Source organism: Paramisgurnus dabryanus, chromosome 12, assembly GCF_030506205.2.
Source record: "Paramisgurnus dabryanus chromosome 12, PD_genome_1.1, whole genome shotgun sequence".
Classification (NCBI taxonomy): Eukaryota; Metazoa; Chordata; class Actinopteri; order Cypriniformes; family Cobitidae; genus Paramisgurnus; species Paramisgurnus dabryanus.
In genome coordinates this window covers 15,530,991-15,558,924 of record NC_133348.1, presented here as the reverse complement: position 1 = coordinate 15,558,924, position 27,934 = coordinate 15,530,991, and the positions used below count along the sequence as shown (strand labels likewise).

The 27,934-nt window shown below is 37.2% G+C and overlaps 1 protein-coding gene across 15 annotated transcripts in view; it reads left to right on the top strand.

Annotated features, from left to right (window-relative positions):
* Positions 1–27,693, top strand: part of otofa (otoferlin a) — a 103,345-nt gene extending 75,652 nt beyond the window's left edge. The window contains exons 16-48 of one of the 15 annotated variants that reach the window (XM_065256797.2): positions 1,234–1,342; positions 1,452–1,641; positions 3,355–3,475; positions 3,587–3,687; positions 3,837–3,927; positions 4,023–4,139; positions 4,225–4,377; positions 4,463–4,652; positions 4,874–4,998; positions 8,039–8,173; positions 8,952–9,113; positions 10,139–10,210; positions 10,387–10,506; positions 10,598–10,759; positions 10,843–11,005; positions 12,709–12,863; positions 13,063–13,092; positions 13,203–13,337; positions 13,444–13,519; positions 14,965–15,104; positions 16,222–16,359; positions 16,452–16,589; positions 16,666–16,793; positions 16,892–17,062; positions 17,183–17,343; positions 17,470–17,612; positions 18,169–18,257; positions 20,678–20,776; positions 21,637–21,878; positions 22,059–22,237; positions 22,688–22,788; positions 24,109–24,310; positions 24,843–24,982. In XM_065256797.2, the coding sequence (XP_065112869.1) occupies positions 1,234–1,342; positions 1,452–1,641; positions 3,355–3,475; positions 3,587–3,687; positions 3,837–3,927; positions 4,023–4,139; positions 4,225–4,377; positions 4,463–4,652; positions 4,874–4,998; positions 8,039–8,173; positions 8,952–9,113; positions 10,139–10,210; positions 10,387–10,506; positions 10,598–10,759; positions 10,843–11,005; positions 12,709–12,863; positions 13,063–13,092; positions 13,203–13,337; positions 13,444–13,519; positions 14,965–15,104; positions 16,222–16,359; positions 16,452–16,589; positions 16,666–16,793; positions 16,892–17,062; positions 17,183–17,343; positions 17,470–17,612; positions 18,169–18,257; positions 20,678–20,776; positions 21,637–21,878; positions 22,059–22,237; positions 22,688–22,788; positions 24,109–24,289 (4,317 nt within the window). In that variant the 3' untranslated portion in view covers positions 24,290–24,310; positions 24,843–24,982. Of the gene's footprint in view, positions 1–1,233; positions 1,343–1,451; positions 1,642–3,354; positions 3,476–3,586; positions 3,688–3,836; positions 3,928–4,022; positions 4,140–4,224; positions 4,378–4,462; positions 4,653–4,873; positions 4,999–8,038; positions 8,174–8,951; positions 9,114–10,138; positions 10,211–10,386; positions 10,507–10,597; positions 10,760–10,842; positions 11,006–12,708; positions 12,864–13,062; positions 13,093–13,202; positions 13,338–13,443; positions 13,520–14,964; positions 15,105–16,221; positions 16,360–16,451; positions 16,590–16,665; positions 16,794–16,891; positions 17,063–17,182; positions 17,344–17,469; positions 17,613–18,168; positions 18,258–20,428; positions 20,528–20,677; positions 20,777–21,636; positions 21,879–22,058; positions 22,238–22,687; positions 22,789–24,108; positions 26,471–27,225 lie in introns of those variants that run through there. The other 14 variants (XM_065256805.2, XM_065256802.2, XM_065256793.2 and 11 more) reach the window with 14 other exon arrangements.
* Positions 27,694–27,934: the final 241 nt, after the last annotated feature.

Genomic DNA, 27,934 nt, shown 5'->3' with positions numbered 1-27,934 from the left:
GCCCCCTCATCTGTGACCTCCTGTACCCCTTGAACTATATCTGAAGGCAAATTGATTATAGCTCACTCCAGATTTTACGAAATATCAACTGCCCGCTGGGAAATTACCAAAGCCAAAGCTTTGAGTATACAGACACAAATGTCACCGCAGATATGTGAGTGGGAGTCCAGCTGTCTGTGGTTTTGTTTGGCCCCTGGGGCCAAATATTGATTGTCAGAATTTGTTTTGCTGAAAGGCCTGATTTATCATCTCTCTTGATCTGTAAAATAGCTTGCACAAAGCATATGATGCCAATAGTCCAAATTACCTTTCATGGCATGACTAACTTGCCGCGGTAAAAGCTTGTGTGTTGATCGTGAGGAATAGGGACATAAAAGTGTAAGACAAAGATCGGTCAAGACTCAAGTCTGTGTTTATTGACACAATACTTTAGTGTTGGAAACTAATGGGAAAAATATGTTTTCTCAGTGCTTGTATTTGAAAGAAGGTAAAGAAACTGTTTCAATTTTATGGCTTTTATTCCACATCTGTAAGCTGAGGCCATTTGGGGGCATCTATATACTAGTGTACGCTAACCACCGACATAATTTAATTTTTATCAGATACAGAATTAAATGTTGCAGTCTTTCGCTTATGAGAAACTGTAGATCAAGTTACATATGGTGGATCATTTCTATAATATAACTAAAGCCTACTGGGTATTTTAAAAATCGTCAAAACTGGAAAGATAATGATAAAACATCTGAAGTTATTGTTATGAAAAACCAAACACTACCTCTACAACTGCCATTTTTATAACAAAGTAAGTAGATTTTCTTACCTCCATTATACATATAGTATAACCATTACTGAACACTATTCTGTACAGTAGGTGACAGTAGTGTTATTTCAGATAAAGTATTACTACAGATAAAGCAAAGCAAATGGGGCAAATTAATTTCTTAAGTACTGCAGAATAAAAGATGGATGGGGTGGCTTAAACACTGGTGAAAGTTTTAGTTGATCAAAGCTTCGAAACCCCTAAACCGTCGAATGCAGCACTGAGCTGCTATCATCCAAGTCAATTATGATTTCGGACTAACTTTACATACTGCGTCACTATCGGAAAGTCCTTTTCATGTCTCAGGGAATAGCTTTGAATTACAAATCACTTTTCAGATTGTAGAACAGAAGGGATGTTGCTGTCTGGATGTGCTTTTGATCATCACACCATCTTAATTTTTTCACATTCAGAGTGCAACAGGAAAAATGGAGGAGTTTTTCCTTTTCGGATCATTTTTGGAGGCCACAATGATAGACAGGAAAATTGGAGACAAACCAATCAGCTTTGAAGTCACTATTGGTGAGCCGAAGCCAGAGGCGTGTGGCATTTACTTGCAAGGCTTTTACATGTACTTCTGGAATTCAGAATATAAAAATATTCAAATAAGAAACACATCTTTTCTGCATAGGTAACTATGGTAACCAGATCGATGGTGTGAGCAAACCTACATCGGTGAAGAAGAAGAAAGACGGTGGAGGGGAGAATGAAGAAGAGGAGTCTGAGCTCATTCACAACTCTAGTGATGAAGATGCAGAGGATGATGGAGATCTGACGTCTGTGCCATCCACACCTCCTATGAAACCAGTTATCACTGACAGGTCAGCGGTTATGACATCATTCAAACGAAAAGATTCATGGGTGGTTTCCCAGACAGAGATTAGCTTAACGCTCTGGGTCTAAGGAGTTTTTAGGGCCCTGGAGAAGTTTTGACCTGCACTGACATTTGTGCTTTTTACAGTTGCTTAAAAACATAATAATGGCAAAAGTCTCATAACACTGTGTTCAGCACAAACTGGGCTACAATATTATATGAGCAACATGTATGTACATGTTTGTATTTTTGAGAGAAAAATGTTTATGCGTGGTTTTTGAAAAAGCAACATTTTTAAGTCACTGATAGAAGTCCACAAAACCCATACTAAACATGTTTCCCCAAGACTTTTCAAAACAGGATCTAGTAATCTAGAGTTTTTTCTTCAAAATTATGTGAAAGTCATTCTGCCTACTCATTCACATAAAACAATATATTGATTTAAAATTCAAAGACACTTTTTCCTGGGAAAGGCTGTATGGGAAGAGGCGTAAAAGCTCCTGAATAATCTGTGATTGACAGCTGAGAAAACAAAAGACTTTCATAATGAGCCACATAATGGGCTTTGTAGGAATGTAACAGGAATGAAACTTTATATTTAGTAAAACCATGATGAGGTTTACTTGGAAATTTATAACAACATTTTTCAATAGAATGTAAATACACACAGACACACACACACACACACACACACACACATTATATATAATTTTTTATTGAAATATATTCTCTTAATTTCACAAGTATACCTTTAAAAACCATGGTTTTACTACAAAAAAAGTGCAACCATGTTTTTAGCTACAAATTGCCTACTATAGTAATCATGGTAACTAGTAAGGTATGTAGTGAAGTGTTATTAAACTCTGTTAAAAGTACTGTTTGGCCATCTTAAAAATGAACACAGGGTTAGTATTTGGTTGGCCAGCGAGAGTTTTACTTTTGCCCAATTAAAAGCGCATTTGTGGTTTTGTAATCATTATAGTAGAAACACAACAAGGACGAGCGAACTTATCAATGTTTGTTAACAGCCGCCGCCATTACTCATGTGTTGATAGTGAAAGCAGCACAAAGGAATGTGTGGACATGCATGTGATCCTGCATGTTATAAACTTGCAGTGCAGAGATATACGCATAGACGCGAATAAATAAGAATTTAGATGTGCTGTTTACAATCGCGTTTTTTATAAGAATACCAAAAAGCGTGTCAAATTTCCTGACTCTTGTGTTTGTGTATGTGGTGTGTGCCCGTCGTGTGTACTGTTTGACGGAAGCACAAAAAAAACAATTTAGGCTGGAGAAGCAAGTAAGGATGGATTTAGATGTCACATCTGGCCAGGGACTAGGCCTTAGTTTAATCAGGAACTAGTTTTAACAAACATGCCTTACTGAAAACATTATTTGTGTGCATTTTGAGGCAAAACAAAGGGCACTGATGTATTTTAAGATATGTCAGTGCAAGTTTATTTTAGTCTAGGACTAGTCTAATCCCTGTCTGGGAAACTGCCCTTTAGTGTCAAGGAAAGGTTAGAAATGTTGAGGCTAAAGTGTATCATTTCTACATCACTGACATCACTACAAATTTCCAAAAATAATTTACAACACTCCCTGTTGAAATTCCATATTTTGTGAAAAGAAGTATTCATTCTAAACTCTGAAAAGTCTGGGTAGGATAGGAACTGAAGTAGAGAAAACTTAAGTATCTGTTTCGCTCGATTTATAGAAATTATTTCCACTTGCCGTACTTTGAGAAGAAACCCTGCATTTACATCAAGAGCTGGTGGCAAGATCAGAGGAGACGGCTTTACAACTCCAACATCATGGACAAGATTGCAGATAAACTGGTCAGCCTTCAAAGATCAGTCTGACCTTTTCACCGTTTAAGATGTCGATAAAGTTAACAATATAGTTTTTGTTTAGATATTATTTGCGTATGCATATTTCTGTCTAAACAGGAGGAGGGGCTGAATGATGTTCAAGAAATCATAAAAACCGAAAAGGCGTTTCCAGAACGCAGACTTAGGGGTGTGTTAGAAGAACTTAGCACGAACTGCAAGTGAGTGAACTTCAATCTAGATAAAACACTGATACTATCTTAATCCCATCAGGAAAAGTCTTTACTTCAGCCAGCAGCATGTAATTAAAAGAGCCAGAAATTCATTACTTTCTCACGTTAAAGGACTCTTTTTATTCTCCAAAATGTAGCCGATTTGTTACACTAGCAAACAAAGATCAGAATCAAGCAGGAAGAACCAAACTGGATCGAGAGAGGCTGAAGTCTTACATGAGGGAAATGGTACGCCCACTATAATAGGATCATAAAATGGACATTAAAAATTGCTGATTGTAGTTTAACATTAAAAGTAATCTGTGGGGTTGTATTGTTCACAGGAGAATATGGGTCAGCAGGCAAAGACTATTCGCACACAAGTAAAGAAAAACACTGTGCGAGACAAACTCAAGCTAGTCCTTAACTTTCTTCATAGACTTCGCTTCCTGGCAGATGAGGTAAAACGAATCAGTTTCACGTAACTCACAATTAGCATCTCCCCGGTTGCGCAACATAACGTTTTTATTGTTTGCGTCCTCTAAGCCCCAGCACAGCATTCCCGATGTGTTCATATGGATGATTAGCAACAACAAACGAATAGCATATGCCCGCATCCCCTCCAAAGACATTCTCTACTCTATTGTTGATGAAGAGATGGGCAAAGACTGTGGAAAAGTTAAAGCCGTTTTCCTTAGGGTAATTCCTACTTTACGTCTGTTTAAATAAGTTTATTAGAAACATGTAAATCGATGTTATTGATGTAAATGTTTGATCTTGGTAGTTGCCAGGAAAAAAAGGCTTTGGGCCTGCTGGCTGGACGGTTCAGGCTAAATTGGAGGTGTATTTGTGGCTGGGGTTGAACAAACAGAAGAAAGACTTTATGAGTGGCCTGCCCAGCGGCTTTGAAGAAAACAGAGCGTCAAAGGGAATTGGCATACAAGCTGTGCCTCCCATCAGCTTAGTGTATAACAGTAAGATTTTATGTTCTAACTATAGTTTTGCTCACTATTGGTTTTTCTTCTATATCTATGAAAAATGTTGCATTATTCTTAACATCATATGTAAGAGGATACAGTCTTTGATGTTACATTTAAAACAGGCTAAATTGCTAAGTGCAAAGTGCATTTGTTCATTCTGGACCCTGTCAATGTGTGCAAACATAACTTTTGAGCTGTTTTAATTTGTTTTGCAGTGAAGCAGGTGTTTCAGTTAAGAGCGCACATGTATCAAGCTCGCAGCCTGTTTGCTGCAGACAGTAGTGGTCTGTCTGATCCATTCGCCAGAGTTTTCTTCTCCACCCACAGTCAGGTGACAGAGGTGAGTCATAGGGCCCTATCTTGCACCCAGCGCAATTGACTTTGTCAGTGACGCATGTATCATTCGTATTTGCACCGGCGCACGGCGGGTTTTTCCCTCCACAGACTCACGTCAGCAAACTAGGGAATGAACTTGCGCTCCCTGGGCGGTTCAGCGCAAAAAAGGAGGCGTGTTGCGGCGCAAACCATCCCTGATGCTATTTTGCAGTTTCAAAAAACAATTGCGCCACTGACCAAAAAAAACTAAAGTCAGTGGCGCGTTGCGCGTGGTTCATTATGCTATTTAATAGGGGTGTGCAAAAAAATCGATTCACATTTGAATCGCGATTCAAGCTTTGCCGATTCAGAATCGATTCATAGAATCCCAAAAATCGATTCATAAATTTTTTTTGTAATGCCTTGTTACTATTGTCCTGAAATGAGTTTATCTCAGTCTTCCCATAGATGGCGCTGCGTCGTATTCACTCTGACGCCTGCACACTCTTGTCACAGAGTTTCCCACACATTGACTTTACTTATGGCGCGCTGCCCAAGTTATATTAATATATTAAGTGTCCAAGTATATCTGGCATCAAATTTTGTCTTTTTTGTTTTTCCGTGATGATGACACTCTTTAATAATGACATTTTGTGTGCGACATGATGAATTCGGTATGCGTTCACGTGCCCTCTGTTTCTCAAAGAACTGGGATGCGACGCGAACAAGCTCGTGTCACATTATATCCTTCATGTTTCTGAACTTGAGCAGAGTTTTAACATTAGAGAACTTGACGGAGCACCCGCGGACCGTATGGTTCCGGGTTTGTATTTGAAATGGTCAGTCGGGTCCAGGTCAGTCATAGTTAAATTACTTCGGGTCCCAAGTCTGATTAATATTGTGTGAAAAACCCGAGTCGATCGGAGAATGGCCGTGAGCGCTACCGCGCTAAAGCTCGCGAGCAGTTTCAGCGTGCCGAAGGTCTCTATGGCGATAACAACTGGCTCTTGTTTTGAAAGTCACGACCACGCGCTGGATTTTCTTTCTCCCGTTTTTTTCTATTATTATTAACAAACCATATATTTTCTAAAATCTATTGCACTAAATGAGCAAAGCTCAAGCTGACTCAAGATTTACAAAGTGCAAAGCTGTAATGTAAAGTCCCCTGTCACTGAGACAGCAAGCAGACTTTTGAATCTGAAATAATGAGTGGATTTAGCTTTTTTTAATCGGCAAGAGAGAAATAGAAAGAGAGGCACTTTTCCTGCTTCTGCTCTATCTAATAGAAATAATAACCATTATAACACCAGTCACATTTATAATCTATAGACCTGCATTGTCTATCATTAATATACTATATTATTGTATTTAATAGAGTTTGATAAAAGGGGTCATCTAATTGCTTCATATTCGTTTTTATTTTTGCATTAAGACATAAAGTAATATCAAACTACATTAAATGTGTTGTGTTTCTTTTCTTTAAAATTTTATATCTTCTACAATCAGTCACATAGGAAAAAGTAAGCGACGTTTACATACTGTGAATCGTTTTTTAAAATCGAGAATCGTTTTTGAATCGAAAATCGATTTTGAATCGAATCTTGAGCCTAAAAATCGGAATTGAATCGAATCGAATCATGAAATTTTGTGAATCGTGCACCCCTACTATTTTAAGGGCGCTTGCTTGACCATAATGTATAGCGTGCACAACGCGCACACACTTTGCTTATCTAATCTACACAGATGCAACAGTTATTTTTGCAAATCATAAATTATTACAACAAAATATAAATATCCCCATACAAAACAATTTCTCTGTCTTTGACTCCTCTTACAAGAAAGTGGGTCTCCTCGGCTGTGAACCGCTCCTGGCGTGTGCCTGGTAAATCCTTCATAATAATAGCAACCCGCCATGGAACTTGCGCCCTTGCGTTTAAAGGGAATGTTGGATAGCGTTCTGATTGGTTTATTTGACGTTACGCCCAAACCACACCTATGAATAATGAACCTACTTCAGACCAACCCCTTATTGATTTGCGCCTGGCGCAAGAGTTATTTCTCCCACCGGGAAAATAGCAACAGTGTCACTTGCGCTTTGCGCTTCGCTCTTGCGTTTCAGATCGTTAAAATAGGGCCCATTAAAACAAACTGGTTGCTTCTATATGCATTTTTTTAATACTTTATTAATAATTTGAGTAAAATTTCAATTTTTGTTTATTTAAAATAACTCAATTTTTTCAATTTTGTCTTGGGAACAAGCCCTTTAGACAAGTCTTAAGAATTTTAAAGGAAAACACCACCGTTTTTCAATATTTTACTATTTTTTTATCTCAACTTAGACAAATTAATAAATACTTATCTTTTTTAATGTGTGCATTTAATCTTTGTACAGTGCGTCGTGAATGTGTTAGCATTTAGCCTAGCCCCATTCATTCCTTAGGATCCAAACAGGGATACATTTAGAAGCCACCAAACACTTCCATGTTTTCCTTATTGAAAGACTGTTACATGAGTAAGTATGGTGGCACAAAATAAAAAATTTTTTAAGCGAATAAAAAATGAGAACTATATTGTATTGTGGAGGAGCACTTAGTTTGCAGCACTTCGATCTCTGGCGCAGTAACATAATCACCATTGCCAGAGGTCGAAGTGCTGCAAACTAAGTGCTCTTCCGCCATACAATATACTTCTCATTTTTTATGCTTAAAAAACCACCACGTTTTATTTTGTGCCACCATATTTACTCGTGTAACTACTCATGTAACAGTCTTTAAATAGGGAAAACATGGAAGTGTTTGGTGGCTTCTAAATTCATCAGTGTTTGGATCCTAAGGAATGAATGGGGCTAGGCTAAATGCTAACACATTCATGACACACTGTGCAAAGATGAAGTGCACACATTGAATAAAGATAAGTATGTAATAATTCGTCTTAGTTAAGGTAAGAACATAGTAAAATATTGAAAAACAGTGGTGTTTGCCTTTAATATGGGTCCTTTAAAGCATTTTTTTATGTGGCAGACATCTTAAAAATCACCCATGTTTGTTTCTATGTGACTATTTCAGGTTTTGAGTGAGACTCTTTGTCCCACATGGGATCAGTTGCTTGTATTTGATAATGTTGAACTCTATGGTGAAGCCACTGAGCTCCGTGATGACCCTCCAATTATTGTCATCGAACTGTATGACCAGGACACTGTGGTGAGTTCAGATAGCAAAAAAACAAGTCTTACACTCACAACAGAAGATAAACATTCAGTGTTCAGTACTTTTTATAACTCTGTTGCCATTATCTTGGCCATATTTGTATTACAATAAGTGTGAAAATGTGCCCTATTGTCCTGACTTCATGTTTGTTCCTGTTTAATATCTTCTTGTCCTGCTCTTTTCTTGGACGGCATTTTGGTTAAGTAGAGTGTGAATGCTTATTTCAACACTGCTGTCAATTGGGCCAGTGTGTTTGCATAGATAGACAAATTCAGCAAGGCATGCAAGAAGTAGAATTGCTTGTGGCTCTGTTTCACATACACACAAAGGATTTGAGCTTTTTAGAAACATTTTCTATTGAGAGAGTTATTTATTAGGTGATATAATGTTTATTGTGTTCACAAACTACCTCTTGCATTCCTTTGGTTGTAGCTTCTAAGAGAGTTAATCGTTTTTCTTTGTAGACTAGTTGTTGTAAAGACGTAGCCTGTAGAATTCATTGCTGTGGTTTATTTCAGTATATGAATGAAGCATTGACACCAGGATTAAAAGCTATGTATCTTGGGCATGTAGTGTACATGATCAATTTTATATATTCAATCATTTTATATGATTTTATATGTGCAAAGGAATCTCAAGCAGAAATTGCCTGCAATGAATGTAACCTTTATCTTCATCATGATTTTAGTATGCAAAAATCATGGCATGTGGTTATACTGACCCCTGGTGTTTAGAGATTGTAAATAGCCTTTACTTGTTGTGTTAAATCCAGGGAAAGGCTGAATTCATTGGGCGAACATTTGCAAAGCCACTTACGAAGATGGTTGATGAACACTATGAACCTCCACGGTTTCCCCCTCAGCTGGAGTACTATCAGATCTACAGAGGCAACTGTGCTGCCGGAGATCTGCTGGCTGCTTTTGAACTACTTCAGGTACGACTGGTCCACAGTGGCTGTGACCAACTTGGCTATCTATGGTTCCATAAAGAACATTTTACATCCACAAAACCTTTCTGTTGTGCAAAATAAACTAGTTTGTACTGAGAAATGGTTGACTTTTAAATATCGAGAAAGAAATCTTTGACTAAAACGCTCTTTGGGGAACAAGAATGTTTTTTCTATGCACTGTAAAATGTGCAGCATGAAGTTCAAATAACTTAATTATGCAAGTCAATTCATCCTACATTTTAAAGTCTTGACAGTAACACTTTTTTTGAAGGGGTGTTCATAAGACTGACATGACACTTTCATAATCATGACATGACACGTGCCATGAACATGGAGAAGATTTTATGCACGTTGTCATTAAAGAGGAGGTTTAATGCTATTTCATGCATTCTGACTTATTATCACAGTTTAAGAGTTGTAATCCTCATGCTAAACATAAGCAAAGTAAAAAAAGCAGTTTAGCTTGTAACAGAGCTTGTAACTGTTGCATTTTGTTAAGGTATCCAAAATTATTTGACACAGTATTAACACTAAACACACTAAACACTATTTTTATTAGAAATTATGTTTAGAAATTATATTTTGTTTTACCAAATTTTCTTATAAACATGTCATTTTTGTTTAGAGCACTAAAAAATGTGAACACAAATATGTTGGTAATGTTTGTACTGCACCCTTCCATACAATTAAAATGGATTGGGACCAAAGGCCCAAAATGGGCAACATAAAACAACATATAATCATAATAAAAGCAATATGACTGATCTCACTGCTAGACGCCACTAACATCTACACACTGCACCTTTAAAGTAAACCCGAAAGAGCTACACATTAGTTCAAATACAAACACAAGGAGACTTTCTTGTGGCACATCTACTCATAAGTGTAGCTTGAATGGCACAGATGCAGATCACTCTTTCTATTTTCTTGCTCTTTCTATCATTTCTCATCTTTTTATACTATAATTCTCTGTCCCATCTTTCTGCTGTACTCTACGGCATCACTAACAGATTCCTTATGATGAAGAGGAGATCAGGAGGGCTCTTATTGCTGTTCATGACTTTGCTGTGCCTCAAATCAAGGTGCAAGATTCCTGCCTCTTAAATCTTTTTTGTTTTCCATAACTGACTCCATCATCTGCTTTTTCTATGCTTAAGCTTCTCTCCTTTTTCAATAGACGAGGTTTGGTAGAAGTTTAAAGCAGTAAATAATCTAATGATGTAGTGATATAGTTTCATCCTTAAATATCTTTCTACAGATCGGTCCAGCAGGATGTGCAGCACTTCCTCCAATTGACGGCCCCACTGATTCTGACCGTGGTCCGATTCTGCCCGTTCCATTGGGTATACGACCGGTTCTTAGCCGATATCGCATAGAGGTGACACCATTGTGTTAATACAAAAATCTTTTGGTTGTAAATGTAATATTTTTTGGTGGATCACCGTTTTTAAGCGAAAGATCTCCTACAGGTCCTCTTCTGGGGTCTGAGAGACCTTAAAAGAGTTAACCTCTCCCAGGTGGACAGACCTCGAGTGGATATCGAGTGTGCAGGGAAAGGAGTTCAATCCGCTCTCATTCAGAACTACAAGAAAAATCCAAACTTCAGCACATTGGTGAAATGGTTTGAAGTGGTAAGCAGTTATATATGTTTCAAGACCTGTTCTCCACTTCATTACTGATTAAAGCAGTTACCTCAAGTAACCTTGTGCTGCAGGATCTACCAGAAAATGAGCTGCTGCATCCACCGCTGAATATTCGTGTGGTGGACTGCAGGGCATTCGGACGATACACATTAGTGGGGTCCCATGCCGTGACCACTCTGCGCAAGTTTATCTACAGCCCCCCAGACAAGACCGCTAATAACTGGGCTCACACAGGTATCTGTCATGTATAATGTAGGTCATAGTCAAAGTCATTTCAGAACTTTGTTTTCTGTTTCCTTGTCTTAAACTTGAACTCTAGGAAAAACAATTTAAAAAAATGGCTTCTGAAATCAAAAAAGTATAGGGCTGGACTTGAATTCATCCATTGAGAACTGATTGAATTGTTTGAAGTTGGGTGATGTTGCTATTTGCTAATCGCTGTGATCTTTTACCGGACCCCGCCCGTCTTTCATACCATATGACCATTTGACCGTATTTTGTACAGCACTTTGGTCAGTCTGGTGACTGTGTTAAGTGGCGCTTTATAAATAAATGAACTTGAACTTGAACTTGACCAGAAGTAAAGAGAGATCAGATCGTTTTAAGGAGGAGATGAGATTTGCGTTTTTGATTTAGAGGTGTAGCGGAGGATTTTCTCATATTTAAGAAAAGAACCGCCTTCTCCACTTTTAAAAAAATGCAATTGCCCAACACTCCTGATTGACAACTAGGAGGACCAATAGTCTTGATGATCCACCCGGAAAAAGAAAATCCTCCGCAATACCTTTAAGATGAGGGCACATTAATTTTTTTATAATGAATCTCAAAGATAAGTAATTTGTAAAAAATAGCACGATATTCCAAAACAAAAATTTTATTTCATTGCGTCTTTCAAAGTTAAATATATTAAATGTGTGCTCAGTTTGACACACCACAGAAAAAAGTTATTAACCACCCAGACACATTTGAATAATGATAAAGCGGCAAGTAAATAAAATAAATGTTCAAAATCTTGGAAAAATAGTCAGGATTCTTTGCTTTCAAACACTGGGGGCATGTTCATTTTCAGCGTTGAAACCACGCCCACTAACGGAAAAGCTGCCAATTTCTTTCAGATTTCAGATACCGCTACAACCTAAAAGGATGCTCGTGATCGTGTTAGGGGTGTCATGATGTTAGCCCCCCCCCCAAAAAAAAATCCTGAATAAGAAACCATTCTCTTTTCACAGTCTTTAAAGTGGGAAGTTTTGTGAAGTTTTAGCTCAAAATACCATATAGATAATTTATTATAGCATGTTAAAATTGCCACTTTGTAGGTGTGAGCAAAAATGAGTTGATCTTTGCACTAAATGGCAGTGCCGTGGTTGGATAGTGCAGTTTAAAGGGCGGTATTATCTCCTTCTGACATCACAAGGGGAGCAAAATTGCAATGAACTATTTTTTCAACTGCTTGCAAAAATAATGGTTTACTAAAACTAAATTACTGCGTTGATCTTTTTCACATTTTCTAGGTTGATAGAAGCACTGGGGACCCAATTATAGCACTTAAACATGAAAAAAGTCCCCTTTGATATGTCCCCTTTAAAATATTAAAGGTTTTATCACTATTGGTTTATTAATCATATAAACCTAAACTTGCTTCTTGTGACGATTTGGCACAAAGCAACAAGGGGGAAACCAATAAAATTCTGAAATTATTTTTTTATTTAACTACTACAGAAAAACTGTAGTAAACTAAGAAAATATTTAAAGTACATATTTAAATCCTCTGTCTATTTGCATTGTTAAATCTATTTCTTTTTCTCTGATTTTTCTGACTTTTCAATCTTTTTCTCTTTCTTCCTCCTCCTGCATCTGGTTTATTCATGCTGTCCATTCTTTCCTGGTGTTGATATTGGGCCATTGGTTACTGAAATGTATGACATTGCCCACACCAGCTAGACTGGCAAATGGCCACATGACTCTCACCAATGGGACGTATCATTCCCGCCCCCACTCCAGCCTCATTTCTCATCCCGCAGGTGACATTGTAGTCAATATGGACCCTGAACCCAACTTTAAGAAGATGGACACAGTTGTAAAGCTTGATGCTGTGAGTAGATGCCACAGACCAAAAATAGTAGCTGAATTCTTTTCTGCATACAGCGTTTTTGTGCCTGCTTTGTTTTATTGTGTTTCTGTTTGTTTTATTGTATTTATTCAGATTAGGTGCATCTTGGTATATTAGTGTACACCATTAGTGTATGTGTTGTTTTATTTGATGTATGTTTTGTGTGGCCCTGTCCTTGTAGACCACTGATGCTGTTGTTAAAATTGACTTGGTAAGTCTTGGTTTATTTTGGACGCATATTTGAATGTTACGTTTTCATTAACATGACTATGAATGTAACCAGATTGCATTTAAATGAAATACACCCATATGTACCAACAGAATGACGATGAGAAAGACAAAGGAAAAAAGAAGAAGAAGAAAAAGAAGGGAGATGAAACCGAGGAAGAGGAACCTGATGAGAGCATGCTGGACTGGTGGTCCAAATACTTTGCCTCAATAGAGACCATGATGGAGGTGTGGGTCTTTCCATGAGTTTTCAGATGACGGATGCTTTGTTTGATATATTGTGTGCTGTTTCATGCTGTACTATTAAATCACAACACATTTTCTTTGAAACCAGAACCTCCGAGCACAAGAAGCAGCTCTGGCTGAGGCAGAAGAAAAGGAAGATCTTGAGATAGCAGCAGAAAGTGCAGGTTACTATCAGACTATAAAAGTACACTGTCATTTCATATCATGTCCATCATTTTTAATATTATGTCATGAACCCATTACTCATCAGTATGAATGCTTATGTCATGCCATGAAAGTTAGGAACAAATCTACTGTTTAAAAAAAATATACACCTACCTGTACCTAATAGGTAATTGTTTTAATAAAAAAAAATAATAATTTGATCATTTAATTCTTTGGAAATGGTCAATAATAAACAAAAATGTATCTTTAACCCTCATAAGCCCCGATTTTTTTGTTTACATTAGAGGTCCGTGGAGGTCAAAATGAACCCAGAAATTGAAAGATTGAATACCAAAAAATATATATACTCTTTTTATGATATAAATAACTTATCTTTTTTTTTTGTTTAAGTCCTATCTATACATGTATGCTCTGTTTTGGGATATATGAAGTACTTTTGAACCTGTTTACCAATAAATTCCTCAACTACGCCATTAGCTTGCATGTAAAATATTACATTTTTATGAAAAATTAGATGATTATCTAAATTTGATTTAAATTTTGATGTTATGTGTTGAATTCGGTCATCTGCTGGTAAGAAAAAACATAAAAGAATTACAGTTTAGGAAATAAATCATTTTAGACCAGCAAATGCCTATAGAGACCCATTCATTTCACTGGATGTGGCCAACTGCTCACATCACTACTTTAGTGATAAATTTTCTGCATTTATGTATATATAAACGTTAGAAAGGACATTAAAAATATATATTATTTTTAAATAGTGGAATTTTTGTAGTTTTTGATGCATTTTGAAATGTCTGTTTTTACGAAATGCACAAGAAATTTGACTGAGTGTGTATGTGTGTGTGCACGCACCTGTGTAAGCATTAGAGCCCATCACTTTACATCTTTGTTTTGCATCTCTGGTTGTTTTTTGCCAAATTCTATAAAAAAGGTTCTCTGTGGCAGTCATACCTTTTTGTGTTTATGTGTGTGTGTGTGAGACTGAGCATGTCTTGTCTTTTCTTTATTGTATTTGTGCTCTAGTACCAGGCCTTCTTTTCTGTGTTTAAATTTTCACACTTATTTTGGATGCATTTATTTATTTATTTATTTATTAACAAATAAAAAATGATTTTTTTTTTACATATCACTTTCAGTTGGGGTCATTTTGTCCCCCAAGGGCCTCTTTTGTAAAAAATGTTTTACACATATTCAGAACGACCAAATCAAGCCCAGTTTTATATATGAATATTGACAGATAATCTAGAAAAGTTACAAAATCTTATTCCACTGAGATGAATGAAACCATTTTTTTAACTAAAGAAAAGTGGCTTGGGAGTCATTTTGATCACAAGGGACTTATAAGGGTTAAAATAACAGATATACGTCCCTTCAAAACCTAAAGTACTCAAACATTTCTCACTTCCATCCATATTCACCATTCACCAATTAACCTTAGAGATCAAAGCTGATGAATTCTCCATAAAAGGCACCAAACTCAAAGAGAAGAGCAAAGACAAGAAGAGCTCCAAGGACAAAAAGAAGAACCATGATGGGGCAGAGAAACGACCCTCAAAGCCCAAAGTTGATGAACTCATGGTCAGTGCTTTTTTACCATGCTACACAATATTACACCCAGGTGAAGAGTATAATTTCTGAGAACCCTTGACCCGTAACTATCGCGGGTCAGATAAATAGATAATCCCAACCCCAACTAACTGATGTTGAGGAAATTGTTTAGACAAAGAAAAGTGTTTAGTTACTTAGACGTATTTATAGGCCCCACTTATACAGTACATAGTTATTTTGAAAAACTGAGATATTTCCCTTCATTTGCACCCTTCGTTAACATAAAAACAGAGAATTTGCCTCTGAAACTGATTCTTTCTAAAAACTCTGTCCAAAAGTAGAGATTTTGAAAATCTTCGTTTGCACGTTTGTATGCAAACTAAGACAAAGGGTGTTTAGGCAGCCAACGTCACAGTATGAGCCAGAGCTCGCACCTACGTCCAAAGTGCGACCTTGTTTAAAAGAGGAAGTGATTTGTTGCTGTTGTTGCTATTTTTGGGATTCTGAGCTTCTCGTTACAATGCCACCTACAGGTTTGGGACGCTCTTGACGGCATATATACACGGGTACATGTAAATGAACACTTTTCTGAAAACTGACATGTGTGCACAATGTTATTTTTGAAACGGGAGAGGTTTATGAAAATAGACCTCGTGTAAACATAGCCATAGTCTCTGCATATCAAACTGGGATAGAAGAAAATATTTCATGTAAATAAGTACATGTAAAGTCTGTAATTAAATGTGTTCTCAGTCTGTCACATTACAGATAAATATAATATTAACCACCCAACCAAATTTAAATGATTAATAAATGGCAAGTAAATAAGTTATTAAAATCTTGGAATTTTCCGCTCTGAAGTGCTGGGGGCATGTATGCTGGCATGCTAAAACCATGCCCACACATGGAAAAGCAACTTTTAAATACAGCTACTACCTAAATAGATGTTTGTGTTGGGGCGGAGCCATGCTCGGACTTGAACCTCAAAAAAATTGCACACTTCAGCTTTAAAAAGCCCTTTGCAGTGTGTCAAGTAAAACAACACTTATTGCCCTGTATTTATTTTACCTGTATGATCTGTAGCAATTTAATCAAATACATAAATCATGTAAATAGGCTGTTATAAATGTGAAGTTTTCTATCTCAGGTGTATAATAAAGAGCTCGAAAGTGAGTTTGATCACTTCGAAGACTGGCTTCACACCTTCAACCTCTGTAGAGGGAAAGCTGGAGATGATGATGACCACAACGTGATCGATGATGACAGAATTGTGGGCCGATTCAAGGTCAGAGAACTCCAGCTGAAAACAGATTGTTCAAATAAATTTAAGTACAAACACAAAATATCTCAATTTTTGTTTTTCTCCCAATGAACTAGGGCTCCCTGTGTATGTATAAGTTGCCCCTGTTTGCAGAGATCACAAGAGAGGCAGGATTTGACCCTAACATGGGCATGTTTCAAAGCATTCCTCACAATGACCCAATCAATGTTCTCATTAGGATTTATATCATTCGAGTGAGTAAACTTTAATCTCTAAATTGTTGTTTTGTATGGTACTGTTTTAACCGAAATAACACGACTCTCCTATTAGGCCACAGATTTGCACCCTGCCGATATAAATGGTAAAGCAGATCCATACATAGTCATTCGACTGGGAAAAACTGAAGTTAAGGACAAAGAAAATTACATATCTAAGCAGCTCAATCCTGTCTTTGGCAAGTGAGTCAGCAAAAAGATTGTTTATTAACAAACCTTTATATTAATATTAGTTCCATACTATGTATGTAAAAACTGCCCTCTTACTCCTGCCCATAAAGGTCATTTGATATAGAGGCCACATTTCCCATGGAGTCTATGCTGACAGTGGCAGTATATGATTGGGATTTGGTTGGAACAGATGACCTGATTGGCGAGACTAAGATTGATTTGGAAAACAGATATTATAGTAAACACAGAGCTACCTGCGGCATAGCGTCTCACTACTCTGTGTGAGTACTCTTTGCTCTCTTTTCCTTTTATTCAAAACTTACATTTTCATATAGCACAACATTAACATCTTACTTTATCTTGAAAACATTTTATTTCATACATATATTCATATCATCTAGCCATGGTTACAACGTGTGGCGGGACCCTCAGAAGCCAACTCAGATCCTTGCTAAGCTGTGCAAAGAAGGCAAATTGGATGCACCCCAGTATGGACCTGGCGGCAAGGTCAAAGTCGCGAACCGTGTCTTTTTCGGGCCAACCGAAATTGAGGACGAGAGTGGTGAGATGTTTTTGTCTGGAGTTTAATGAATCTTTATGTATAAGGATTTTGTCTGATAACCAAGAGTATACCTATATTTCTTCACTTTTCAAATATGGAAACATTTCAATTTTGTTTGGCCTGCAGGTCTTAAGAAGCAGACAGAAGAACATTTGGCTCTTACTGTTCTTCGGCACTGGGAGGAGATCCCACGTGTTGGTTGCAAACTCATCCCTGAGCATGTGGAGACGAGGCCACTCCTGAACCCAGACAAGCCAGGCATTGAGCAGGTACCTTACAACAATGGTTCTCAAACTTTGGGGGGATGGTGCCGGGAGGTCCAGTTTTATGACATTTTAGTTATTTGTCATAAATTCAAACCTCAGAAAAATAAGGCTACTAACCAACATACTACAGTGTATTATTTGATATGTTAAATTGTAAGTTTGAGATGTTTTATGTCATGAATTTTCTTTGGGGGAGCAAATGGATGCAGCTTACACAAAGGGGGGCACACACTAAAAAGTTTGAGAACCACTGCCTTACAACATCATGCAACAAATTGTGACCCTGTCTGTGAAATTAAAGTTTATTTTTCATTACTGATTTGGCCATATTCAATCAATATTAAAGATATAAAGGTTATATTTTTACAGAATGTTCTTTACATTATGTAGGATGACACTAGCTGGGCTATAGGCAGGGTCACAAATATCACAGTGGTTTCCAAGGGGATGCATTGGTTTAGCAGTTTGCACATCACACTAATGACTTGTGTACAATGTGGCCTTATATCACATTGTCTACTGTAATGTGACTCTGTGCTTAATTTTTTAAATCCCACAGGGAAGAATTGAAATGTGGGTGGACATGTTTCCCATGGATGTACCAGCACCGGGACCGGCCATTGAAATATCACCACGCAAACCAAAGAGGTGGGTGATTCTGTTACACAACAGACTGAGTCTCACGATAGTGTTTCATTTTATACACAGTTTTTAGCATGAGTGAGGCATTTATATTTTTTTGGTATATTTGTCTGGTGGTCCGGGGTTATCCGGGGGTTGATGTGTCCTGCAGTGTGACATGGTACACTTAAACTGTTCTAAAAGACATTTTGTAAATCTTTTCTATCAAGTTCTATACAAGTACTAACCACATGGCCATTTAACATGACCAGGTGAAGGCAAATTAAGTTTATTTAACTGAGTTCGGAAGTGCAACTGTCTTTTAAAGAGGATGAGAGATGAGACTCCCATTGGTTTATTGAACATTACGCCCAAAACACGCGCATTACTCATTATGAGAATAGGATCAACCCTTTTAGACTGTCCGCTGGGTACATAGACCATTTTTCCTGTCGTTAAATTAGGATACACTCTTTAAAGGCCCGGGTATACTTTTTTTCCGCGTCCGCGTCCGGCTCGCGCGCGCACGCGTCCGCGCAGCTTTCCGGGTATAGTCCTCGCGGCTACACGCGGATGGCCGCGTTCGACACTATACGCAATACAAATGATTTCTTATTCAAATTATTAGTCTAACAGGCTGTCAGGGCAGCACTGATTTGGAGACATTTACAGTACATTATAACATTAGGATAGGTGAAGAAAAGTAACTGATCCACCATTGCAAACACAGTTTAGAACAAACAACAAGACAACAAAGAACAGGAATCAAACAAACATGCTCCAGAGCTTTCCGTTCTTGGAAGAAGTAAAAGTTAAAGAAGAAAAACGATAGTGTGTGTGCAAATGCTGTCTATTTCCTTTGTATAATTGTTTATAGTGGAGTGTCCTGTCTAAATATTTTCATGCGCATGCGCTGTCGTACGCGGACTGTACGCGCACTGTCCGCGCGGTCTCAAATTTTGGGCTGCACGCGGACGGTCCGCGCGGCCGGCCGCGGACCCTCCTGATGACGAAAATGACGTCATGCGGACGGCGCGCATACGCGGACGTCCCGAGTATACTTTCGGCTTAAGACTGTGCATCATGCTCTTTAGACCAGTGTTTCTCAACCGGGGGATGCGGACCCCTAGTGGTCCGTGGCGTAATTGTAGGGGGTCCATAAAACCATTTAAAATATATATATTTTAATTATCTTCCATGATTTTTTGTTTTATTGATTATAAGAAAAAAATTGTATTAATAAAATCAGAATTTAGTTTAAAATAACACATTGTTTTAAATTACATCATGTGTTTTTTTTGTTTGTTTTTTTTTTTGCTGCAAATTGCAAATGTTACATTAAACAAAAGATTCAGTTAACATAACATTCAGATGGACTTTGTTAAAAAGCTAATGCCAAATTAACCATCTAAATTTAAGAGAATTTTGTTCCAGAGAATTGTTTGAATATGAATCATGTGTTGTGTAATTTCAATGCAGCAGAATGAAATTTTTGTATTAAAAAAGTGTAAATTTCACAAAAGAAAGTAAATTTAAAATGGCAGTTGTTTAAATGTTAATCGCAGATTGGACATTAATGGATGTTTTAATTTACAGGATGCAGTAGAACATTGTTCTGGAATTGACAATGTTGTTGTGATTGATTGTGCAATGTCTTGTGCCATTTCAATGCAGTCAAATTAGATGCAATTCTAAAAAAAAATTACTTAAATTGCATTCACTTATATTGCATTCATAGCTTTTAACTGTGAAAATCACTGTGATTGGAAAGAAAACAGTGGGTGGGGGTGAGAACAGGGGTAGGGGGTCCATGAGGCTGGTTTCAGATATTATGGGGGTCCAACACTCCAAAAAGGTTGAGAAACTCTGCTTTAGACCATGCGTTTAGATCGTTAAAACAGGGCCCAATGACTTTTACCTCTGTATGTTGTATTGGATTGGGTTGGATTGGATTGGATTTTTTAACTAACTGTGATTTTCAGCTGCTTTCAAGATACAAAGGAACCACAAAACAGATGACACACCACTTAATCCTAGTTGGAAGCATGCACTATTCCTTTCCTCTATATTCTTTTTATTGCCGTTTTTCTTTTCATATTTCTGAAGAAAGGCTTGTGAAACTGTCCTGTTTCACTCAGAGATGTTCAATCATTAGATGATGACCTCATTGTTTTCCTTCCCCTCCGCCCATCTCCCAGATATGAGCTCAGGGTGATAATATGGAATACAGACGAGGTTATTCTGGAAGATGATGATTACTTCACAGGGGAAAAGTCCAGTGACATATTTGTAAGGGGGTAGGTATGGGCAAGTGTGTGAAAAGTGTGCGTATGGCTTTGCTGTTAATCGGTTGCCTTTGTTTCTTTTTCCTTTTGTTGTGTGTCTTTTTCCGTTTGGTGTTACTTTGTGTTCCCCACTCCCCTTGTCATTGCTGTGCTGTTATCTAGCTTTGAGCTTCGCGTTATTATTTGGAACACTGATGACGTTATTCTAGAGGACGATGCTTTCATGACAGGAGAGAAGATGTCTGACATCTATGTCAGGGGGTACGATATGATCGCATGGCTCTACTGCTCCACCTACCGCCTACATTCACCCCACAGTTTATAAATCTGCACACGCACCCTTCCATTCACAAAAATGAATGAGTTAAACAGGACCATATCATTCAAATGGACGCATTTGAAAATGAAATAATCAATCTAGTTAAATTCTGTTACATTTCTTATAAACTGATATGAACTTGTAAATGTTTCATGGTAAGTGGTATGGTCCTGGTTTCTAGAGCCCCCTTTTTTCAAGGCTGTAATAAGTCTTGGGGTCTGAAATGTTTCTCAAATACTGCATGAAAGCATTATAGGTACCTGCTTGCATGGCAAAACTCGTTTTCACAAGGTGATGTGGCATTTGAACTTACTTATTAGCATTTAACTTTGGTTATGCTTACATTATATTTGACTATACTGCCTAATATTTTGCTTAATGATCTGTTAAATTATACAATTATGCATGAATTCATCCATATTATAAAACTAATGGTTTAAATACATAATGCAGAGGCTATATATTATGTACAGGCATTTTTTAACTGTTAAGCTTTTGTCTTTTATGATAAGATTCAAGTTTATTGCCATTGTGCATAAGTACCAAGCCAAGTTATCCAAGAGTAAAAGCACATAACTGCTCCCATACAGTCATTTAATAATTTATTGTTGGGTTATATTTCTCTGATAAACATTTTTAATGTGGTTGTTATAATTAAAATATTTATAAAGAGCATCCAACTGCGATGGACATTAAGTATTTCGATTTTTTGTGCATCTGCATGTTTTTGTCATTTCACTTACAAGAAGCTATTGAGGATCATATAACAGCATCTAATATTGCAAATAATCTTTCTGTTCAGCTGGCTAAAGGGACAACAGGAGGACAAACAGGACACAGATGTACATTATCACTCTCTGACAGGAGAGGGAAACTTCAACTGGCGCTTTCTCTTTCCCTTTGACTATCTCATGGCAGAGGAGAAGATAGTCATCTCTAAAAAGGAATCCATGTTTTCCTGGGACGAGACGGAGTACAAGATTCCTGCTCGACTGACCCTTCAAGTATGGGATGCTGACCACTTCTCTGCAGATGACTTTCTGGGTACGGTGGACCAGACCTCTACAGATTGTGGTCTTTAATTTAAAGCCATTGTATACAGTTATTAGACAATGATTATGTATAATGTGACCTGCTTGCACGTGAGAGACTTTTTTAATAAGCATGTTAAATTTCCTTATTAACCAGAATACATTTCTCATTGCTGTTGTTTTATTTCTGCAGGAGCAATTGAATTGGACTTGAATAAATTTCCCCGTGGGGCAAAAACAGCAAAGCAATGCACTCTTGACATGGTTGTTAAAGAGCAAGAGCTCCCAACCATCTCCATCTTCAAGCAGAAAAGAGTGAAGGGCTGGTGGCCCTTCGTAGCCCGAGATGAGAATGATGAATTTGAGCTCACTGTGAGTTAAAACTATTTATATGTAAAAAAAAAAAAACATCAGATCAGATAGAGTATGACATTTATAAACAATTTAGATCAGTGGTTCTCAAACTGGGTGCCGCGAGATGGTGCCAGGGGGGCCCCAGTTTTAAGACATTTTATAAAATACATTAATTTATCATGAATTTTGTGTAATTAAACCTAAACAAAATAAGGCTACTAACCAACAGCACTACTTTGTATAATTTAATGTTTTGTTTAATAAAAATGTTAGGTTTTAGAACTCTATTTCGTCATAAATTTTCTTTGGGGGGTCCGCAAAGGAATGCAGAAGGGGGCCGCATGCTGAAAAAGTTTGAGAACCACTGATTTAGATTACCATATGATATATTGCCGGTATCTAGTTTAAAGAAATGATACTGTAGCAACGGTGTACTTTACAAATATCCTAAACACATCCTTTTGACAGGGAAAAGTGGAGGCGGAGCTCCATCTACTGACAGCAGAGGAAGCAGAGAAAAGTCCAGTCGGTCTTGGTCGGAATGATCCTGAGCCACTTGAGAAACCCAAGTAAGACATAAAGGCGCATATTTACAATATACACATTGCATCTCATGCTGCACAACTCAGAAACAACTCATTTAAAACTTGATGAACAAACTGTCTTAAAGGGACACTTCACTTTTTTTTTAAATATGCTAATTTTTCAGCTCCTCTAGAGTTAAACATTTGATTTTTATCATTTTGGAATCCATTCAGCTGATCTCCGGGTCTGGCGGTTCCACTTTTAGCATAGCTTAGCATAATGCATTGAATCTGATTAGTCCATTAGCATCGCGCTAAAATAGTTTAGATATTTTTCCTATTTATAACCTGACTCTTCTGTAGTTACACTGTGTACTAAGACTGAAGGACAATTAAAAGTTGCGATTTTCTATGGAGATATGGCTAGGAACTATACTCTCATTCTGGCATAATAATCAAGGACTTTGCTGCCGTAACATGGCTGCAGCAGGCACAATGATATTACGAAGTATATGCACGAATATGCGCCTTAAATAGTCCTTTGGGTAACTTTCAATAGCAGAGGACTATTTTCGAGCACTGCGTAAATTCATTTTGCCTCCTGCAGCCATGTTACGGCAGCAAAGTCCTTGATTATAACGCCAGAATGACAATATAGTCCTAGCCATATCTGCCTAGAAATTCCCAACTTTTAATTCTCAGTCGGTCTAAGTACACGATGTTACTACAAAAGAGTCAAGTATTAAATAGGAAAAATATAGAAACCCTTTGGTTATTTTTAGCACGATGCTAATGGTCTAATTAGATTCAATGGATTATGCTAAGCTATGCTAAAAGTGGTATCGCCTGACCCGTAGATCGGCTGAATGAATTCCAAAACGGTAAAAATCTAATGTTTAACTCATGGGAGCTGGAAAATTAGCATATTTTCCAAAAAAAGTGGAGTGTCCCTTTAAAACAATAATTGAAAATATATAACCTTGATAAGATTGAAATCAAACTTTGATGCTCCTAATCTCATAATTAGTTATAAGACTATTTTGGATTTCACAAAAAGGGTCACATACAGTACATGTATATGTGCTCATTATACAATGTAGTGTGTGTATAACTTATAAAGGATTTAGCGTATATTAAAGTAGAGATTTAATATATTAAGTAACTATTAATTATACAGGTAGGGCACAATCACTGACACATAAAATAAAGATAAGTCAAAAGCCCCTTTGAATCTATTAACATCCCTTTCTAATACTCCCACTCTCCTTTTTCACATCCTTCCTTCCTCCATGTGACTGCCCTTCCTCCGCTTACCCTTTCCTGTTTGTTTCCTTCATTTCAACCTCATTCCTGTTTTGGATTAAGTCGTCCAGACACCAGTCTAATGTGGTTCATAAACCCACTGAAGTCCATACGATACTTCATTTGGCACAACTACCGTTGGCTGATCCTGAAGACTCTGGGCATGCTGCTCCTCCTCCTCCTCCTCGGTCTCTTCCTCTACTCTATTCCTGGATACCTGGTCAAGAAACTCATAGGGGCGTGAGGAGAGAGTGGAAGACCACCGGTAGCCCACCTTCCCTGCCTCTGTTTTCTCTGCTTTCTGAGCAACATTTAAGCACAACTCAAACCCTTCGGTGTTGCCTGTCACAGTGTATTTGTGTCTTTTTGTTTTTAATGGAGGAATCCCTGGACTTAAGGGATTGTGGGGAATTGTTGTCCTTTACACAAACAGTCATTTCATTTTCTCCTTGGATTCTTACACATCTGTCTTAATGCATAGACATGTGTTTATATGAGATTTAGGTTTTTATTTTTAATATTTTATTAGCTCTGTAGTTCATTGTCTGCCACTGTGCATGTCAAACTATCTTTGTTTGCTTGATGTGCTATTTTATGGCTATGTACAGTAGCTCCTTTCAATTATCACAGGCACAAGAGGAAGTAGTGTTACTAACCATTTACTAGATTTGACAGCTTTTTCAATTATGATCATAACTTACTAACCACAAACATTTGTTTCACCTCTCTTTCTCAATCATCCATGCTTTCACCTTTCAACTTACCCGCCACCCCTCTCACACATCCACCAATCACAGCCGTCCTGACACCACCTTCCTGTGGTTTCTGAGTCCGCTGAAGGCCATTCGTTACTTGATATGCAACCGCTACAAGTGGCTCATCATCAAGATCGTCTTGGCTCTGCTGCTACTGATCATGGTCGGCCTGTTTCTCTACAGCATGCCAGGCTATCTGGTCAAGAAGCTGCTGGGAGCCTAAAGGGGTCAAGGGGGTAGAAGGTTTGTTTCAGAGATAGCCCGCCCCTCCTAAAGTTGCTCACTTGTAATATTTGTTTTCTCTTCTAACAATTTACACTGTTTACATTTTTAATCAACCTCCACATTTTCTCATCATTACAGTTGCTCGGTAGCCTAAACATAATGGGGCGGTTTCCCAGACAGGGCTTAAGCTTAGTACCAGACTTTAACTTAAATGTTTGTGTTATCAGTGCGAATGTCTCAAGATGCACACCAGTAGTGTTTATTTATAAATTAGGCTTTTAAAATGACTTAAATATCCTAATTTAACTAAGGCCTATTCCTGGATTAAACTAATCTGGGAAACCACCCCGATATATTTTCATTCATTCTTTTTCAATATCAATTTGCATGTCCTACCCAGGTAGGATCAGTTATCTTTCTGTCATATAGGGAAGAGAAAAGTGACAATGGAGTGTCTATTTTTGGTACGAAATTACTAGACTGTCAATTACAGTATTTATTTTAAGATGCATTTCTTCAGATTATTGGATTTTATTTTCATTCTCTAGACTTGTCAAGCACAATAAGCATGTCTTAAAATACTACTTGTTCATCAGTTACAGTTTGAAAAATAATGTAATAAGATTGCAAGCCTCATATATACAGTATATAAATGTAATTTAATTTCAAAATGCCTTCATGTTTGCACTGTCAGTTCATCACAAGAACCTTCTAAACCAGTAAGAGTAATGGTTACTTTGTAGTGGTTCCCAACTGGTTACTGGAAGACTCCCAGTGGTATACATTTTACATGTCTGCATTTCTGACACACCCACACTATAAAGGTAAAAATAAAGGTGCTTCACGATGCCATAGAACCATTTTTGGCTGAATGGTTCCATAAAGAACCTTTAACATCTGAAGCACCTTTCTGTTTCTAGTTAGAAAGATTTCTAGTGAAAAATTTAGTTATAAAGGTTCTATAGATGTACTGAATGGTTCTTTAAGGGACCACATATGGTTCTTCTATGGCATGGCTGTGATTAACCTTTTAAGCACCTTTATTTTTAAGAATGCATTGCAGGACTTTTTATGTGTTAATGTCAACAAACTACTATCTGATTAGGGACAACCAATAACAGGTTTAGGAACCACTGCTGCAGAGAATCATGCAGATATAATTAAGGAAAATAATGTTTCATTTGTCATTTAGGGTTAGTAGTACAATTGGATTTTTGTTTTCTATATTTCCTACTGTTAGTTTATTTAGCTTGTCTTGTACATTTACTTATTTTATGTTTGCTTGATATTTATTGTTGTTTTATTTATTAATATTAAATTTAACAATGTACTTGTTTGCACTGATTTTGTTATATAAAAAGGGTGTATTTTTCATTCTTGTATGTGTGCAATATTAATTTATTTATATTTGTTAGTATGAAGACAATAAAATGAACTTGAAATAAAAACATGCCTATTTGTGTGTAATAAACACTTATTTGGATACAAACTTGTGCTTAGAAATGAGCCAATTCTGACAAAAATTGGGCCACATAAAAAAAAATAGGTACAGTCAATAAATGTTTTTCAAAATCCATAATATGCTAATTATATTTGTAAGTGTTAGGTTGTGGATTAGGTTGTGGTTAGTTTCTGCTAATACAATACCCAGTGGTGGCTCGTGACTGCAAGTTCCAAGGGGCGAAAATTCAAAATATGTGTTTGTTGCGTCATGTGAACCATGTGCATCACGTGATTTGTCACAATAAGTGCCTGCTGCACACGCGTCAAAACTGTTTATGATTAAATAGACACTCACATTCACAAAATACAAGACACTCCCTTAACAGTAAACTTTGATTACGCATTATGCGAGTATCTGGCAAACGCAAGCGTCTCTTTAAACATAAATCCGTTAGACGCGTCTGCAGCAGGCACTTATTTTGACAAGACACTTGATGCACATAGGTTCACTCGACTTTCAAACACATATTTTGAAATTACGACCCACACACATGACGGGCTACGTATATGTTGTGACGAACCTCGCATCATGCGCCTACGAAAAGGAAGTCACCGGCCGCCACTGACAATACCTAATTATACCGATTTAAATTACTGTTACCTAACCCTAACAATAGAAGTCCATTAGGTACATATTTCAATAGCTTGTGTGTAAGTGTGATGCATGTGTGTGACCCTGTGCTTTTTTATACCACAGTCGTCCAACCACCAACCTGTCATGGCTGTTGAGTCCAATACGGGTGACGTGCATCGTGGCTTGGCGACAATATAAGTTTGGGATAGTGTTGAGTCTGCTCTGCATTACCGGGCTCATTTTTTTGGGCCTCCTCTTCTTTTCTCTACCTTCTGCTGTGACCCAGAAGATCTTCAACATCTCAGGCTGATGACCTATTATCACCATGATAATATAGGCCTACACAAAACACTACTGAAGTTATCAGTTATAAGCATGGTGGATTAAATACATTTGTAAATACATGGTATACTCAGAACCAGTTTATAAAAGCTTCAAGTATGAAATCATAGTGTTCACAACTTGGCAACATTATCTGTAATGAGGCATTCTTGTAAATAACTTTATAATTATTACTCTTATATATATTATTTTAAGGTCTCAAGTTAAAATGTATTGAGCAATGTGCTCACTAAATTGTGTGACATAAGAAAATTATTTGCGCTTATTTTACTAGGCTAATGCTACTTTTACTTAATGTAATAAATTATTTATACATATTCTAAATATTGTGTCTTAATTATGTATGCATTTGATTTACATCACATTAATTAAGTGTTTTTTAAGACCGTGTATAAAAACTATCAATGTCATTGTATTTATGCTTTCGTTGTATATACACGTATGATAATTTAACTATTTAGGACATTATGCGGCGCTGTGCAGATTGATC